This window comes from Notechis scutatus, chromosome 5, assembly GCF_049901735.1.
Source record: "Notechis scutatus isolate UNSWTSFEM ecotype Mainland chromosome 5, rNotScu1.2, whole genome shotgun sequence".
NCBI classification, from domain to species: Eukaryota; Metazoa; Chordata; class Lepidosauria; order Squamata; family Elapidae; genus Notechis; species Notechis scutatus.
Genome location: NC_142013.1, coordinates 21966557 through 21982944, shown reverse-complemented (window position 1 = coordinate 21982944; position 16388 = coordinate 21966557). Strand labels below are relative to the sequence as shown.

Genomic DNA, 16388 nt, shown 5'->3' with positions numbered 1-16388 from the left:
ACAAGGAAGTATGTCTTCTCTGTCATGGTACCTGCCCTCTGGAATTAGATTTCCAAGCTATCCAGATGGGTCTCACTCTGATGACATGCTAGAAACTAGTAAAGATCTGGTTATTGGGGCAGGATGGTGGTTGAGCCCCTGTTGGATTTTTTGTGTGTGTGTTGGTTTGTTTGTTCCAATATTTAGCTTTAAGTCACTCATGGTTTCTTTCTTTTCTTTTTCCTTTTTCTTACTTTTTACATTGTAATCTGGAGTCTAAAACCACTCTATAAGTGGGATGGACAGTCATTAAATTTTATGTATAAATACAGTACAGTGCAGTACACTCAGTACAATACAATACACAATAGAAGAGGGACAGCTTCTAGATTGCATGAGTAAATAAAACTGTGATTTGTTTAAAAAAATATAGCTGGTTGACTTTGCATAGCAGGGTAAGCCATAAACTATAGCTTACCAATGAAAGTGCCTTGGTTTACATAACACTTTAAGCCAAACACAAATACAGTAAGAAAATAACTTGCAATCTGTGTCAGCTTGATGGGCAAAACAGGCCCTGTTATTTTCGTTAGGTTCAGCAGTGACTGGGGAAATGATGAAAAATGGTTTGTTGGATGATGTCACCACATATTTTTATTTTGCCATCCTTATACTTTATTGCAGATGAGGCACCAACATAGGAGCATCTAATTGGCCACTGTGGAAATCAAGTGGATGTATTACATAGTCCAGGCTTCCTCAATCCAACATTCTTCAGCTGCTTTGAGACTGAACAATTTCCAGAGTGCACAACCTTTTAAGTTAGCTGGTGGATGATAATTTGGGGAAGACTGTTATCTTACTCAGCACTGTTTTTTAAAAATATATTTTGATCTCATACTACACTGGGCCTGTATTTCATGCACACAATTAAACATGTCATAACAGTCATGCTGGGAATCTCTTGTACATTCTGTTATGCTCAGATTATCTGCAAATACTTACACAATTTAGAAATGTCCATTAGGATTCAGAGTTATGTATTAAACTTACACAAAGGAAGGCTCGGGGGCTGGCCTGCCAACTAAGGAAATGTGCCAATGAAGGAAAGGAGGTTGATTGAGAATTTGAGCTTTCTAGCTGGACTCTGTTTTTCATTCATGATGATAGGATGACTGAAGAAGATTCTTTGTTCTTTTTAGCACGAAAAAAAACAAGATCGTTGTTTAATGAGCCCTTTGATTGTATTTTCTGATACCACCCATTCTATGTTATTTCTCTAGGGTACTCCTGCAGGCTTGTTTCCCAGAGTATGACTCTCATCCTTGTGAATGAAGATTCTTTGGATGTAAGTGGAATTCTACCATTCTGTTTGATTTAAATACTGTCATTATTCCTTTTGATGTAAGCTCACCAATACACAACCAGAAATCAATCCAGACAAATGTGTACAAAAGGAAACTGAAACACATGGGCCTTCAAACCATATCTTGCTCTTATTGGAGCACACCGGTTCCGCCAAATGACTTCTTAATATGAAAGGAGGACACTAAATTATGTTGGGGTGTAGGGCTGAAATTGGCTTGAAATGGTGCTTCTAGTCCTTTACTAAATTTGGGGGGAACCCTCTCATTCACCCTCAGTCTACTAGGCCACAAGCTGCCCAATTTACCAGGAACTTTGAATCTTAAAAATGCTTGGGGTGGGAAGTAAACTTGAGTAATACTAAAATATCTTAAAGGTCCAATGGAGGGAAAGTAACATTATTCTGCTTACATTTTTTTGGGGATAACTTGACTGTAGAAAGCTTCTGCCTTCTTTCCATTTAAACCTTCAGAATAGAGTAATAAACAAACATCATAATAAATGTGGTTGGGCCAGAAAAGTAGGGAAATTTGGCATTCCATTAATATACTGAAAATGATAGACTTTGATCTGAGAATCCAATATCTACTCCTATTATACCACATAAAAAGGGGGCTTAAACAATCATCACACAACCATGATCAATGACAAATTAGTTGGCAAAATTCATTTTTATTTATCCTGATTTATTTGTCAAATTTAGGTAGCATTCATCCTACTCTCATATGTTAAGTTATATCAAGAATATAAGTGTAGAAGTGGCTCATTTTTGATAAATGAAACAGATTACTTTGAGGCAATGAACCCTACCCAATTACTGGAAAAATCCCAAGGACCCACTGGATTTCTTTCAGATCTATATGGTGTCTGAGACAGACTTTCAAAACCAACCCAGTCTCCCACCATAGGGTCACAGGGTGTGATGTGTCTCATCTGGATCAGGTAGTGATTTGGCTATGGCAAAGAATCATTAAAGCCATTTCTTCCATCTTCAGATCACAAGCCAATTGCTTGGAGATGAAAATTATTTGGGATAAGTCCATAGCTGTCTTTGAGGTGTCCTTATATCATCTGCTAAGTATGGAGGGGGGGGGAACCCTCCAATCTCAATAGTTGGGAAAATTCCTAGCAACAAGGTTGAAGAATTCAAAGATGGCAACCTAAGCAGCAATACATGACTAGGGTCCTCTTTTCACTATAATTCCAAAAATAGGTAGTTGTACTCTCAACACAGACCTAAGAAAGTGAATAAGAATGCCAACCTGATTAAGAAATCTGATTAAGAGTGTTAAGCCTGGATTCCCCAACGGGTGTTAAGGAAAACAAACTAAACAGAACGTGCAGCGAAGTCAGATAGGAAGACAGGTAAATGTGTGAGATAAGTTTTCTAGTTAACACGCAGTAAAAATACAGATACGCTTGTGCTATCAAGAATATAGTTTATTCCATTTAAGAATTATAGCATAGTCAAATAAACGGTCCATTAGTCATATATCAATTTCAGTCAAGTCTTGTCGGGGATACTCTATTTGCAAAGTCCGTGTTGAATAGCCAATGTCAGTTCACTTACAATAAATCAGTCCAATCTTATCTTCTCTCTGTTGAGAAAAATAAACACTCCTGTTTCACTCCCCGTTTCAGCAAGAACGCAGTCATCAATCCATCAAGTAATTAGGGATCAGTAAGTCAGAGAGAGAGAGCTGCATTGCCTCTCTTCTTATATAGTGCTTTTACAACCACACCCATAATTACATTCCTGCAGTTAAAGTTACACACACTTTAACTAACAAACCATGATACCATATTTATTATTTTTACCCAAACCAGTTAGGGTAAACAATGTTATCCCTAACAAAGAGTGTCTGGGGCAAAGGCACCCTTTAAGCTTACTTAATTTTTAACTAGTTCTTCCTAGACTTCATCTAAATATTAAACACTATACCATTTTGTCTCTCCTTCTGTTCTTTGACAGTTTTCCCAAACATTGTTCCTATCAGATATATTGGCCTTTAATTTATATAATCATAGCCTTTGTTCTTACTGGATCTAGATTATGGGTATGGAAATCTAACCCATCTGAAAAATACCAGGTTGAAGATGGTTTACATTCAACACTTTTCTTTCTGAGTAATGATACTTGGCTGGAAGCTTAAAAAGAACTTTTTGACCTGAGCTCTGAGGGGAAAAAATAAGTATCTTGACAATTTCAGCAGTTTTTAAACACACAATTTTGCATGCAGCTACAAACAGAAATAAAGGATCACCCTGAGTTTGACAACTGAGGGGGGAAAAGTTTGTGAAAAGGTCATGTTTGAGCACATAGAAAAATGATCCTCTAAAATTAAAATAAAATATTCTCTCCCCTCCTCCCCTACCAATGTTTCCTGTTTTGAGATGACATAGACCATATCCAAAGAATCTTCAAGAAGAACTACTCATATTACAGGGAACAGGCACTCAAATACATTTTTAGAAGGCTATAGAGTTTAATTAAACATCTTAAGAAAAGTAAACTGAAACAGTGCGGAGAAGGCAACAATGATGATTGAAATGACTGGGCATTTGGTCTTGAGAAATATAATAGGACTCTTCAAGAACCCAAAATGGTGACATGCAGCAAGCAACCATGATCTCTTTTCAAGTATTGTTGGTGTAGGATGTGAAATAATCAGAATCTTAAGTTATGGAAGATAAATTCTAGTTGGGAAGTGTCAGTTCAGTTCTATAGTTAACAAACTAATAACGAGGTGGTGAGTTCTCATTTGTTGGATATCTTCAAGAGACAATTGATAGTAAATTGGATAGACAGGTTTTGTAAATGCCTTAATTTGGATCTTGCACTACGCTGGAATTTTCAGTGGCTGAAGTAATTTCTTCCAACTGTTGCAATTCTGCTTTTCTCTCCCAGTTCATTGCAGCTGAGGGACTCAGCTTTGTCTGTGGGATAGTTAATCATAACCTCAAATCAAACTAAATTAAAATCTGTTCTTCCTGCAGCAGAAGTCAGAGTTTCATAGAGAGGACAGCTATCTTAAAAAGGAATTCTGATCTGCCCCTTCCTAATGCTGCATTCAACCTAGCCAATAAAAGCTATGCCTGAAACTCAAAGGAACCCAGAAGAAGCTAGTTGGAATTGCAGATTAAAACCAGATGCTTTACTGGAGCTAAGAATACATAAACCCATTGATTTCAATGGCTTAAGCACGCATAACTCTTTTGATTTAGTCCAGGGGAACTAGAAGGCTGCACACACTGTCAAGTACTTACGTGTGCCTAAGCAGCTCATTTGGATCTGAGCCATAATGATTGAATGTAATAATTCACATATGCAATCCAAAGCAATAATGTGCACTTTAATCAGAATAATTTGGTTTTGGGGAGGTTGCCAAATAGCAAATGTGACCCAGAATAAATTACTTCAGGTTTAAAATTGGTCTGTGGGGTTTCTTTTCCCCTACTTAAGTGGTAGAATAACATAGAGTGAGAACAATCTTAAATTCTCAGCTAGTATGCAGTAGCATCTTTTAGTCTGCTCATAAATAGTTAAGGAGTTGAATAATTTGCTTTGTTTGTAGTTGTCTTGTTTATTGAGTTGTTAGATATGATATGAGTTTTATGCTCCAGTTAAAGAGATGTCTATACCAAATTAGCCTTGGATGTGCACTATAAAAAGTAATAAGGATCCATACAGATTAATCTAATATGCCTCTAGATACATATTTGAATCACAGGCATTGCCTTGTGAATTACAGCAGATATCAGTGCCTAGGTAACTTTCATGATCTCAAAAAACTATGCCTGGACATACCTGAAATAATGGGATGTGAAAACACCTGACTATTCTAAGTCTCTAGAACAAACCAGAAGTTGGTAATGGCAAACAATTTCCATATGATTGTCAAGAAAACTATTTGGACATGTAGTCCAGGAATTGAACTTGACCTGAAGGAGACTGCTTTTTTATTGTCTTATTTGTACAGCATCTTTTTTTTTAAAGATCCTTGTGAGGAAAGGAGAGAAATGGAATGGAATAGAATAGAATGGAATAGAATAGAATAGAATAGAATAGAATAGAATAGAATAGAATAGAATAGAATAGAATAGAATAGAATAGAATTCTTTATTGGCCAAGTGTGATTAGACACACAAGGAATTTGTCTTTGGTCCAGAAACTCTCGGTGTACATGCAAAACAATAAAGTGAAAATAATCATAATAATGACACCTTAACCTTAACCCTAACCCTAACTCTTCTAAGAGAAGGTAGTAGAAAAGATGAGAAGGATTATAGTAATACAGTCATACTTCATGGGTAAATATACATAAGACAGTACTGTGGGTAGTTCAGCAGAGTCATGGCATGAGGAAAAAAATATCTCTGTGTCTAAACGTCTATGAAGATTCTCAGCATCCAGGTCATGATTGTCCCAAAAGATGCTTTTTCAAGAGGCAACTGGACTTTCTGGTTTTTCTTTGAAGACATTTCACTTCTCATCCAAGAAGCTTCTTTAACTCTGAAGAACCCTTTTGAAAAAGCACCTTTGGGCCTCTGTGCCTAGTTGTTTTGGCATGCAATGCCCTGTAGTGGCATCCTGAGGGGAGGAGTTGAAACAATTCACATCCAGGATGTGAGGGGTATATACATAAGAGTCACATTGCTAGGAATTTTTAAAATCTCTCCATCCACCTCCACCACTACCCTTCCATATGTTTACACGAAGAGTGTTGTTGTTAGTTGCAAAGTTGTGTCCAAACCATCCCGACCCCATGGACAATGTTCCTCTAGGCCTTTCTGTCCTCTACCATCCTCCAGAGTCCATTTAAGTTCATGCCTGCTGTTTCAGTGACTCTATCCAGCCATCGCATTCTCTGTCATCCCCTTATAAGGGATTTAATCAATTTTGTTTTTGTTTTCCTTTCTAAGGGTAAAGCAATTGTTCTAAAGACAAGAGGCCTGGTTGCTTAGTAGTGCTCATCTAATCTTGAATAATTTCAAGACACAAAAAGAAAACAAAGGTGCAAACATTTGAATACCCCTTGAGAGGGAATGATGTATAGAAAAATGACAGAAAGCACGCTTTGAACTTGACAGTATCTGTTTCAGGGGTGGGATTCTACCAGTTTGCACCTATTCGCTAGAACCGGTTGTTAACATTCTAAGCAGTTCGGAGAACTGGTTGTTAGAAGAAATTACTGGCCTAATCCTGTAAGGAAGGCAGGAAGGAAAGATTCTAGTGTTGCTTACAGAAACTGCCTCTCTGTTAACCCTTATTACACTCTTGGCAGGACTAGACTTCCTGTCTCAGGAATTTCTCTGTAGTTTTTTCCCTCCTTTACTAGTACTTTGCTTGTGTGGAGTGACCATTCAAAGTTACAATGGCACTGAAAAAAGTAACTTATGACCGTTTTTCACACTTATGACTGTTGCAGCATCCCCACAGTCATGAGAGGCCAGGCGAGGAGATGCGTGCCTCGATGTGAGTGATGTTGAGTTGGCCATGCCCAGACAGTCACATGACCACCAAGCCATGCCCATCAACTAAGCCATGCCCACAGAACCGGTTGTTAAAAAAAAATTGAATCCCACCCTTGATCTGTTTACATTGCTAACATTTATGGGAGGAAGCATATTTAGTCCATATATTTAGTCCAGGGTGAGTAATCTTCTTTTACTCCCTGCATTCCAACTGCAGTAATCTTTTGGAACTGCATCACATACCAGTGTCTGGCCAAAGGTAGCAATAATTTTGTTGCATCTCCTTCTTCTCTAGCACTTTTCCTTTCTCTTTTTCCTTCCTCAGGTAGCAGGCTGTTGAGAAAGGGCTCTTGGCAAAAGACTGAACTGACTGAATACATTTGGCAGATGGGCTGCACATTGCTTATATCTGAGTCAATTTTTCAGTTTAGTTTATTTGTAAAATCTACTATAAAACTGGACATCATGTAACCGCCATTTTGATTTGCCTGCCTATAGGCCATTCTTGCTTGCAGAGTGAATTTTTCCAGAAAGGAGGAGTTCCAATTGCATTTTTCCCCCTGAAATTTGCAAAATTAGTCCCCTTCTAGGATTCTCTTTCACGAGGCCCCTCTTCCAGTTTTCTTTTGCTGTGAGCTACTTACCAGCCTAATAGCTCCATATGTTGCAAATCATACAGTTAATGTAGATATCGTATGTTTTGAGCAGCAGAAGAAAATAAGGGGATTTTGCTTCCTCCCATCTATAAGCTGACAATAATTTCAATATGTGAAGACAGTGGATTGAAAAATGGCAGAATAAATACCAAGGAGGAAAATGAGGTTTAAGGCTTGGCATTTTTGAAAACAAAGGGTTGTTATCCTGAGGGAGATACTAGAAGCTCTTCTAACATCTGGGGCACAACATAGTTATCTTAATCACCAGCCAGGCTATGTGAAGATCCATGACTGCAAGCAGAATTGGGACTTAGCAGAAGGAGCTAATTAGGAAAATTGGGAGAGAGAATTCATTGGGGGTCAACTTTGCTGTCAATTTTTTTTTTGCTTGAAGCTTTTAATTTCCCCTCCTTAATCATACAGATATTCAAAGATGTCTGCTTTAATAAGGAACTGCACAAGAAACTGTATCTAATACGCCTAAAAATGTGGTTAAATGGAGGGAAGGCCTTTTTCTTGACTTGGAGGAACAGAGTGTTAATTAGTTTGTCAATAATGTTTTCAATGAGTCAGCAATAAAAATGCGAAATCAAATACATAGCTATTCATATTTTTAAAAGGAAAAAAAAACCCACTTCTTTTCCACACTTCCAAGTCATTGTCTTCAATTACAAGCGAAAGCCGGGTGATTGAATTCAGCTTCCAGGTTTAAGTACACAGTGAACTGGGTAATTTGAGCATTATTGAGTTTCAGTTTATTTCACCATGTAAAATAAGCAGGTTTGAGTTGAGCTATGGATGGGCTGGAAAACTTTTTCTAGGAGTGAAAGGGTATATTTTGTATACAGCACTCTCTTGTTTCATTGCTACGTTGAAAGATGACAGTATAACGTTCAGCATCAGTAGACTGCTGATTCAATTTATGTCAATAAAGGGGATAAGAACTAGGATGAGAGCCAGCTCCTTATTGTTCAAAACTCCCCAAAGAATTGGATGTCCCACAGACATTCTCTTATTGCAAAACAAAGGAGAAAAAAACATGCATGAGATAAGGGCTTTTTACTGATAGTATATCTTCTGAACCTGTATCTTTGCTTTAGTTAAATAAATGAAAGGGACAGTAACATACTATGATTCATTTGCTTTAGATAGGACTTTCGTGAACCATTTAACAAAGTGGTTTGGGGAGGATGCTTGCCCACCAGCTGTACCCAATGCCATAGATATTTATCTGGGAATAAAACTAAATGAGATCCTTGCTTCAGCATGGGATCCAAATGGATAAACCAGGGATGCAAAACTCACGGCCCGTGAGTTTCACGTGCTGGCCACACCCACCCCCAGTTTAGTGAAGGGGAGAAAGTCACGTTATGTCATGTGATGACAATGTAACCCTGCAATGGACTAAACCCATCGTGAAAATGCTGGCACTCTGTTAAATTCCAGTAGACATCTAAAAGTCCAAACTACGGTGAAAAATTTAATATGGCTGAGAAGTTTATTTATAGTGGGAAAACATGCATTGATCTTCTTTCAGCAGAATTACTTGTGGGCCTGATAGCCATGAAGACTTACTTGAACTAGCTTAATTTTATCTTTTGCATGGGCTAATTTTATTATGCTTGGGAAGCTAGTATTGTTGGCATATCTATGGAAGATGGAGATCTAACACATTTAACGTTGTATGAAAATTCTTGGGAATGGAGTAGCAGGAAGTATAGGACAGATAAAATACTTCATTTTCACAGTTGTGTACTCGAAAAAAGTGTTGAAGCCCATGTGCCACTTGGGAACAGCTGACAGGCATAAAAATGATTGTCTCATTGGAACGGACACCAGCTGAAAGCAAGTTATTTAATTTGCAACTAACGCTAAATATTTGATGGTTCCATGTGATACTTGGATACTGGTAATAATTTGATTTGGTTAGTTTGTATTTTTTTTCCATGTTAACATACTTTTTTTCATGTTGACATTTTATTTTTCAAATAATTGATTATTTGATTAGTTGCTGAAAATATTTCAGCAATACATATTTGGTAAACTTAAAATAAAAACTTACTGTTGTCATTATTCTTCATTAAATAATTATGTTATGCTTGTTATTCTGTTCAACTAAAAATAAACTGTTTTCACCAAAGCACTTTGGTGAAGCTGCTATTAATGTTTATGACAGCATATTAATATATAATATTTCATAATATATAATTAGATAGTTAGCTAGATATAGATGTAGATAGATATATAGTGCATAATTATATATAATTACATAAATAATATAATTTATATAAATTATAAAAAGCAGTTTGGTCTAGTTGGTTAAGGCACCAGGCTAGAAAGTGGGAGATTATGAGTTCAAGTCCCACTTTAGTCTGAAAGCCAGCTGGGTGACTTTGGGCCAGCCATTCTCCCTCAGACCAACCCACCTCATGGGGTTGTAGTTGTTTTGGGAAAAATATGAGGATATGTTCACCACCTTGAGTTATTTGTAAAAATAATAAAGACAAGATACAAGTAAGACAAATGAATAAATAATATGCCAATATACTATAATAAAAGTTAAAAGTTTAATTATTTAATGTTTATGTTCTGACCAAGGCTTCCTGAGACATTAACAAACACACACTAGTCCCCAAAACCTTTTGTTTTATTTCAGCAGCTGTGAATTATATTCATTCACAATCCGTAATGAGTCCCAAACAGTTTGTGAATAGTCCAACAGAAGTCTGCCACAGTATTTCGGGATAAGGCTGATAAGCACCTACCTTTATCTCCCTTGAAATGCTGCCAACGACTAAATTGCCAATTAGCTATACAAGGCCAAACAGAGCACAAACTCAACACAGAGCTTAGATTTTAAACCGACCAGAATGAACAAAGTTGCTTCCTGCAAAGGCTCATGTCCTTTGTTCCTGCTTTATGTTTTATGGGAGGGGCCAATCACCTCCAAGCCTTACTCCTGAGTTGCCCCTTTTGTCTTGACTGTTCTTGCCTTCTGACAGCTCTGCACAAGTACACACTGGGTACAGGCTCCCCCTGTTCCTCTGCCTCGCTGATGTCAGATTCTGGAGGCTCCGGAGTGAGCACATAACTCCCAGATGGCCCTGGCCCCATCTCTGTGTCGGACACAGATCCCTCATCCGAGCCAACCCCAGGCTCCAGGATGGGCCCCTGTTCCTCCCCACTGTCCGACTCTTCTGCCAGCTGTGCAGGCCACCAGCGGACCACAACACTTTGTTTAATGTAATATCTGTGTTATAAATAAAATAAATACACCAGCTTATTTGGATAAGGCAAATCTCTGTATAGGCAATGTATTATTGAAGATGGATATTGTTATGCCATCACTCAATGTGATCTCTCCTGTTAGTACTGTCACTATCAATAGTATAATTTCTCTTTGTGTATATTGCAAGTCTCCAACACATTGAGGAAATTACACACACTTGCATTTATTTATTTATTTATTTATTTATTTACTTACTTACTTACTTACTTACTTACTTACTCAATTTATATAGCTAGCCATCCATCTCACATATGTGACTCTAGGGCCTAGGCAATGTACAATGAAAAAACAAACAATTTAAAACATTGTAAGACAACAATTAATTTGTTTAACATGTTAACAGGTACAAAGAAAACCATAGGAAAATGAACCAAAAGCCTACATGCAGTTTACATTTTTAATTGCGTGTTTTAACAGTTTGCATTTTGAAATAACTTATATTTACAAATAAATATTAAACATATTAAATATATTGAGGTTTTTTTAAAGAAAAAGTTGCAGGTTAGTGAAGAGGCTTGAACTGATTTATGAATAGACACAGAACAGGGATTGGAAACTAATTTGGCCATGCTTGAGTCCAGCCAATTTCTCCAAAGATCTTATGTTAATAGAGCTAAAGGCCCTGCCAGTAACTTGAGAAGCTGTACCTACTGAGATATGTAGTTGTCTAAAGTTAGGTGCATAGATTTTATTTTTGTTTTATTCCATAATAAATGAAGTTTCAGACATACGCCTATACACTAGGTTAGATTTTCTAAGTTTTTCATTGGTGCCCTCACTCTGTCTTCTTTCCCTTTGTGAGTTTGTACATGATTGCTATTAAGCAATTTTGGAATACAAACTCGTTTTATGAGCAAAGGTTAATTAGGGCCTGAAGAAAGCCTGGGGCAGAAAAATACAGATGCAGGAACTGTAGAAATAAGGTCTGCTGGTCAATTTTCTTGAGTGTATAACTTAAATTAAATGTAAGACCAAGAGAACTATTCCTCACCCACACCAGGCTCACTGATCTTTCAAATCTCTCTGCAACCGATAAATTTGCATGTACAATGCACCATTGAACCTCTAAGTCCCAACTGGGAGCATTTCAGTCTTGTAAGTTGGAGGAGGCAGAGCCTGAATAATTGAAATGTGAACAATTGCACAATGAGGCTGTGTATACAATGAGCCTCCTCAGAATGCACAGGCTGTTTTCAGCCATCAGTCAGCTCCATGTGGATGGATATGGAGGCCCAACAGTTTCCCAAGTAGCTAAAATCAGTTCAGTTCTATATAGGAAGCTAAATACTTTTTGCAATTATAAAAAGAATTAAAAAGAAAAACACTACAATATTGTCTGAAAGTTGAGTAATGGCAACTGGACTTCTTGTTAGATTGAAACATTTTGCTGCTTATCCAAGTAGCTTCTTCAGTCTGAGTTAGGGGCACTCCATATATCTCCTCCAGAGAGTTTTCTGGATAGGCTTTTTAGGTGACTCATTGGAGTGTAAATGTTCCAACTCCTAAATCCTTTGCCCTAGGTGGGTCGTAAATTGTGGACTTTGAAGTGGCCTTAATCTTCTTGGAGATTGATGAAAGAATGACATAAAAATGGGGGATAGGTTGGGTCTAAGGCCTCTATCTTGGCTGAACAAAGGATTTTCCACTTAAGCATAAATGAATTCCTTCTCTTTTAAGCCATCTATCTTCCCTGTCTAAAGATCCTGCAGATCTCTACTTCTAGGTTGTTACAGGTCCAAATTGATATCTCAATTCTAGGAATGCCAGCCTATTGTTCTTGGTGCCTACCTGATGAACTTGATGTTTGAGTCCATGGTCTGTGAAGGCCTGGACTTCTTGGGCTTGACTTTTTCTTAGGTATCATCCACATAACTGAACCAGAGGGTTGGGGCCATCCCCTGGAGGGAGCTGAGTGCTTTCTTCTCCACATGGAAGACATGGATATTTGGAAACCACCACATACTTGTGTTCTTGAAGACCAGCAATACACTGAGACAGAGGCTTGTCCGCCCTAAAGATCGGATACCAAAACATAAGAAGAGCAATGTAGTGTCTGCAGTCTGGTTTAGTGAACATTGTTCAGAGCTCTACAGTGGAGAAAACAAGCAATCTTTACACAAGAGGATGGTCTGGCATAGGAGAAGCAACACTACTGGTCCTGAATCAGCATATATCTTCATTTAGAAGAAAAAGAACACTTTTGTGATGACCCAGGGCAAGGCATGGAGGCAACACAGCCAGCTGGTAGTTCGAATGCCCCTTTATTGTGCTAACTTTCCCCCAAACGCTCCCACGTTTATGGCACATCTCTTGCTCCCACGTTTATGGCACATCTCGGAGCAAAGCACTCACACACACCTCCAGCTGCCTCTGGCTGCAATTAGTCCAGCAAAATGCTGTTCGCACAATGGCTTCAAGGCAAGAAATCCAGCGAGGCAAAGGAACAAGGCAGCAATAAGGCAAGAAGTCCAGTGAACTCCAGACATCAGCAACAGCACACAAAACTCCACAAATGCAGTGCTTGTTCCTGACAAGTGCCCCTCCCCACAACATTTCCTTAAATCTCAGTCCCCAGGTGTGCCTTGTGAAGAGCAGCGGGGTGCTTTTCTCCTGCGTCATTGGGTCAGCCTACGCTGCTCCCTCCTCCTCTCCATTCTCTGTACTCGGGGATCAAGAGGAGGCAGTCCTTGCTCATCTCCTGAACTCCGTCGCTCCTCATCTCCACTGCTTGCCCTCTCTTTCCCCCTCTCTTGGTCATCCTGCCCCTGTTCTTACTTACTGGCAAGCCATCCCAAGCCCAAGTGACCCAAGACTGCCTTGTTCTCCTCCCCACATTCCTCCGACGTCAACGAGGCCACCCCTTCGACCTCTATTGACCCCAGCTTCAGCTCATCCTGTTCCGTGGACTCAGGCTCTGACGGGGCCATGACAACAATTTGGAAGACAATAAAGACAATTTTGAATGACAACTTTTTTGAAGATATTTTGGGACAGGGAAGATAGAGGGTTACAGAGAGGAGTGAGGGAATCCCTTTATGCCAAAGTAGAAAATCCTTCCTTCAACAGATGTGGAGCCCTCAGACACAACCTGTCCTCCATTTTTTATGCTGCTCTTCCATCAGTCCCCAAGAAGATTAAGGCCACTTACAGGTTCACACTTAATGACCCACCTAGGGCAAAGGATTTAGGAGTAAGAACATTTACATCCCAATGACTCTCTGCCTACTCACCTAAAAAGTCTATCCAGATTAGGTGAGAATGAAACCTTCCTGGATGAAGTCCCCCCCACCAAGTTGTTCAAATTAAGAAGCTACGTGGATAAGCAGTGAAACGCTTGGAACCAACAAGAAAAGAAGTCCAATTGCCATGACTCAACTTCCAGACAACTCTATCTGGATGAGTGAGAATCTTCATCAAACTCAGAATGTTGTGTTCTCACATGAACTTGGATCAGATTTGGGCTATTTTATTTCTGTAATTAAGCACAATTTTTTTTTACATTTTAATTATTTTGGTTTCAGCAATGTAACATGGAATTGCATGATGGTACCCATCAACTGAAGGGATTGTTGACTGTGCTGTAAACTTTAAAGCAGCCGGAATCTTCTTCAACTTGCAAGTCCAGTTATTGCGTTAATATTTACTTCTGACTGATCATATGTAACCTTGTGCTAACAAGCATTTTATAAGAATAATAATGTAGAATACTTAGCTTATGTTTCTATTGTTTTCATCAAAGCAATTCATCGTATTTTGTGTTTTTTAAATGTTAGAGTTCAGATATATTGGGAGAGAGTAAGTAGTAGTCCTATTCAAATATTCAGATACAATATTCTAATATAAACATACAAAATGTCCCATTCCTAACTGATTTCCTAGGGCAAATTACTTTTTTTAGATGCTGTTGATGAGTAAGAGACATTTATGAAACAATCCTTTGTAGTCATAAAAAGTGTTGGAGATGCTCTTTTGAAGGCATTAACAAAAACTTTTGAATAACAAAATAAACTATAGTTCAAGCTATATCTGTATTTTATTACAGCCAGACATGGAATGTAGGAATAGGCAAGAATATTTTATTTATATGGATGCCATAAAGTGAGGGAAATCATTATAAAGAATTTTTTTAAAAAGCATCTCCACTTCAATAACTCTCCCATTATTCCTCTCTCAAACCTGGATTGCTTTTAGAGTATCTGTTTTTTGTCATTGCGTGTTCCTTTGTGCAGAACTAATTATAGCTTGGTGTGCTTGGGGGAGTAGGTAGTAGTGCTGGAGGGAATAATTCCGAAACTCAGAGGCTTAAACACTTTTTTTCTTGGTCAATGTGACCTATTTAATTGGTTAAAAATAACCTGATGGCACAAGTAGCATTGTTTTCGATCTCAAAAGTGGCCTTTTTGACAGGCTCCCGTGTTATCCCACAGTTAAATTCTGTGCTTGGCAGAATAACTGTTCCTTCTAAAGGCATATAGCCAAGGAGAAAATGGGCAGATACTCTTAATTCAGTGGCAGAGTACTTACTTTCCAAGCAGAAGTTTAAAAGTTCAATTTGTATGAGCTAAAATGATCACTTAGCAAATGCTCCAAAGGATTTCTCCTTGGGACGCTGGAGAGCTATTGCCAACCAAGTTGGACAATATATACAAGCTAACTTCCTTTAAAAAATATTAAGTTTCAACAAAATATAAAAGGAGTATAGAAGGAAAGACAAAGAAGAAAAAGAGGGGAAAGGGTTAAAAAAGGAATAATTTCTTATTTCTTCAGCACAGATACAAAATACCTCTTATTTCTTCTTATTTACAGATACAAAGGACCTCTTATTCTAAAATCAACAATAATGCACAGTGTTTTTATAATCATAAACAATTCTACTTGTCAAATCCCAAAGTTAAATTTTCATTTCTTTCAGTTTCTAGCAAGAAGCTCAAGTGGTTTCCAGTATAAAAAAGATTAGTCAAAGTTTCTTTTTTAATCAAAGCAGTCGGTTTTGCCATTTCAGGCAAATTACATTAGCTTTACCATCCATTCTTCCATTGTAGGAATTTGTGCATACAAGAGTCTTGCTGGTATTGTCATGTATAGAAACAAAGTCCCATATTTCCTTTGAATCTGTTTATCAACCTCTGGTTTCAATTATGTGTTTATCTTAAAAATTATCTGGATTAAGATACATATCTCATTCCAATTTTTTTTACCTTAACTTTGTTACATGTTTACTAAAGATGGTAAAAGTTACCTTCACAAACATGCATATATATTTGATGCTGTCTTAAACATCTTCGATAATTTATCAGGTGTTAAATACCAGTGGTACATCTTATAAAAATCCTATTTCAAATTATAATTCAGTGTAAATTTCAATCATTTGGTCCACATATTCTCCCATTGATCAAGCATTAAAGTATATCCAAAGTTTTTTGCCCATTTGGTCATTCAATCTATAATCTATCCATTTTCAGTAAAAGTTTATACATCTTAGTAATAACATGTTCATTACTGGAACACAAGTCTACATCAAAATCCATTTTCTCATTTCGAAAATCATTTCTTCTTATACATTTCTTCTTATTCTTATAAGTCTATCAACTAAACATCTTTCATTTCCAATTCTTCTCTTAGTT

General features: G+C 37.7%; 1 protein-coding gene and 1 long non-coding RNA gene across 29 annotated transcripts in view; one reads left to right on the top strand and one right to left on the bottom strand.

Moving 5' to 3' along the window:
* Positions 1 to 16388, top strand: part of ATP8A2 (ATPase phospholipid transporting 8A2) — a 367147-nt gene that overhangs the window by 128351 nt on the left and 222408 nt on the right. For all 28 annotated transcript variants that reach the window (XM_087966309.1, XM_087966285.1, XM_087966283.1 and 25 more), the window contains one exon: positions 1263 to 1327. In XM_087966309.1, coding sequence (XP_087822435.1) covers positions 1263 to 1327 — 65 coding nt within the window. The remainder of the gene's footprint in view (positions 1 to 1262; positions 1328 to 16388) is intronic.
* Positions 1 to 16388, bottom strand: part of LOC148130399 (uncharacterized) — a 103620-nt gene that overhangs the window by 64379 nt on the left and 22853 nt on the right. Inside the window, exon 2 of the long non-coding RNA XR_015749747.1 lies at positions 12553 to 12775. This is a non-coding gene — a long non-coding RNA (uncharacterized LOC148130399). The remainder of the gene's footprint in view (positions 1 to 12552; positions 12776 to 16388) is intronic.